This window comes from Arachis hypogaea, chromosome 16 (assembly GCF_003086295.3).
Source record: "Arachis hypogaea cultivar Tifrunner chromosome 16, arahy.Tifrunner.gnm2.J5K5, whole genome shotgun sequence".
NCBI classification, from domain to species: Eukaryota; Viridiplantae; Streptophyta; class Magnoliopsida; order Fabales; family Fabaceae; genus Arachis; species Arachis hypogaea.
Window position 1 is genome coordinate 7,571,801 of NC_092051.1, and position 2,707 is coordinate 7,574,507.

The window sequence follows — 2,707 nt, forward strand, 5'->3', positions numbered from 1 at the left end:
ACCTTCATCCTCTTCAGCACCTGCAGTTTTCTCCTCTGCTATTCCTTCAACTTCAGTGACACCATTAACTATCTCAAAGCGCTGCATCCATTAAGAATTTAACAATTCGTCAAAATTAACAACAACTAATATCAAATCACATACATCAAACCAAATTACCCTAATTACAAAAATTACATCAATGCTATAATAATTCAAATCACAGAAATCATAGGAGAGAATTACCGGAAGGGAGAAGCTGACGACAGTAATGAAGAATGAGGAAGACGGCAAAGAAGACAGCGAGGAAGACGGAACCAGAAGGAAGGCGAGCTCTCTGGAACCAGGAGGAAGGCGACGATGACCTCGATTGCGAGACAAGAGAGGAGAGAGGGAGAGATCTTGCGTGCGACGCACAGTGAGACAGATGAGAGAGATCAAGCAGAGAGAGAGAGAGAAAGGATAGGAAGAGGAGAGAAGAAAATGAAGAATACTGAAACCTTCAGAGGCGTGAACGAGAGGGTTTCTGAACCCAGATGAAAAACAATTTTGGTTTTTTATTTTTTTAATATGTTTAACACGGATGAAGAACAATTTTGATTTTTTGTTTTTTTAATATGTTTTTGTTTTGTTATTCAAATTATTTGAAATTATAAAATTAGGATTAATTGAATCTTAAAATTTGATTAATTTAAAAGGATATTTTTGTCTAATCAAATAAAAGAAAGATGTTTAAGACTTTTTATAAAATTAAATAAAAAATATATTTTTATTTTTATTTAATTAAAGGGGTGTATTAGTAAAAGTGGTGATATAATATATATTTAAAAAAGAAAAAATTAAATGCTGATGTGAAAAATAAATTCCACATGGCTTATTATTACTTGTCCATATTTTAAATATATCGGTACGTATGAATTTATTTTCGTGCCATAGCAAACACCTTTCTTTTTTGTTTTAATAATATTTGGTAAAGAGGACATGCTGCCACGTCCACAAGTGTGCAATCCAATAGTCATAGACGTATTTATTTATTTAGTTTTTTTTTTTTACCAAAGATAGGAGACTCGAACCCGCAACTTCTTAATTGAGTATGGGGAGACTATGTCATTTGAGCTATTACTCATTGGCAAAAATTAGGAGGGCAGAGAACCCCTGAGAGACTACATGGAAAGATTCAACAAAGCGTGCTTGAAAATCCAAGATTTACCCACTGAAGCAGTGATAATGGGTCTCGTTAATGGACTCCGAGAAGGACCCTTCTCCTAGTCCATCTCAAAGAGACACCCGACTTCTTTGAGTGATGTACAGGAAACGAGCTGAGAAGTACATCAAAATGGAAGAAAGCCAGGTTACGAGAACCCAGCTGGTGGCTAGGGCACCCCCACCAATCAAAAGAAAAATAGAGGGAACCCAAAAAAAAGGAAGAAGTCGGGTCCGAGAGGCCTAGAAGATACCATTCCTACACTCCCCTACGAGTTTCCCTAGTCGATGTCTACAAGGAAATTTGTCATACTGAGAAGCTTCCTCCCCCGTGACCAATCAAGAACAAAAAGGGGGGGGGGAGATGTAATGAATACTATGAGTACCATAAATTGTATGAACACTTCACTAATGATTGCTACGACCTAAAAAATGTGATAGAAAAGTTGGCCAGGGAAGGTCGGCTAGACAGATATCTCATGGAAAGGTCGGACAATCATGGAAAAATAAAAAGAGATGAAGAAGGTCACGGACGATGAAGTCTGCCCCACAGACCCCCGAACGACATATTCATACGATATCAGGAGATTTGCGGGAGGAAGGGTGACCAAATCATCTTGAAAAAGGCATTTGAAAGAAGTTTACCAAGTTAGGAATGAAGGAACCAACCTTCCAACTATTTCCTTCACTAAGGAGGACAGTCAAGGTGTTGTGCCCGGGTACGACGACTCGGTAGTAATCACTATGATTCTCGCGAACGCTCATCTGCATAGAACCCTAGTGGACCAAGGGAGCTCGGCAGACATCCTATTCAAACCCGTATTTGACAAGCTAGGGCTGGACGAGAAGGAGTTAAGAGCCTACCCTAACACTCTCTTCGGGTTAGGGGATACTCCCATTAAGCTACTGGGCTTCATTTCCCTACACACTACTTTTGGAAAGGAGGTGAAATCAAAGACTTTAAGCATCGACTTCATTATCGTCGATGTAGCATCTGCCTACAATGCCTTAATAGGCAGAACAACCCTAAATCGGCTTGGAACAGTGGTTTCTACCCCCCATCTTTGCATGAAGTTCCCAACACCGGAAGGGATCGCCACCATCAGAGGGGATCAGAAGCTGGCGAGAAAGTGTTACAATGAAAGCCTGAACCTGAGAGGTAAAGGCAAGGAAGTCAATACCATTGAGTTCGAAGGAGTCCGAGTTAAGAAAGAGCTACGACCACAACCTGGAGAAAAGACTGAAGAGATATAGATCGGGCAAGAGGTCAGAAAGAATACCAACATAGGAGCTAATTTAAAAGAAGATTTGAAGCAAAAGCTGACACAGCTCCTATAAAAAAATTCCAATCTCTTCGCCTGGAAAGCTTCCAACATGCCAGGGATAGATCCCGAACTCATGTCACATAGATTGGCTGTTCATCCAGGATCCCGACCTATCCAACAAAGAAATGGAAGCTAGGATTTAAATGGGCTCAAGTGGTCAAAGAGCAAGTGCAAGCTCTGCTAGAGGCAGACTTTATTAG

General features: G+C 40.2%; 1 protein-coding gene across 1 annotated transcript; it reads left to right on the plus strand.

The window, feature by feature from the left end:
- The first annotated feature begins 1,926 nt into the window (after window positions 1-1,926).
- LOC140179962 (uncharacterized) lies at window positions 1,927-2,436 on the plus strand. Its single transcript, XM_072220332.1, has one exon. The coding sequence runs from the start codon at window positions 1,927-1,929 to the stop codon at window positions 2,434-2,436; it is 510 nt and encodes a 169-aa protein (XP_072076433.1).
- The last annotated feature ends 271 nt before the right edge of the window (window positions 2,437-2,707 follow it).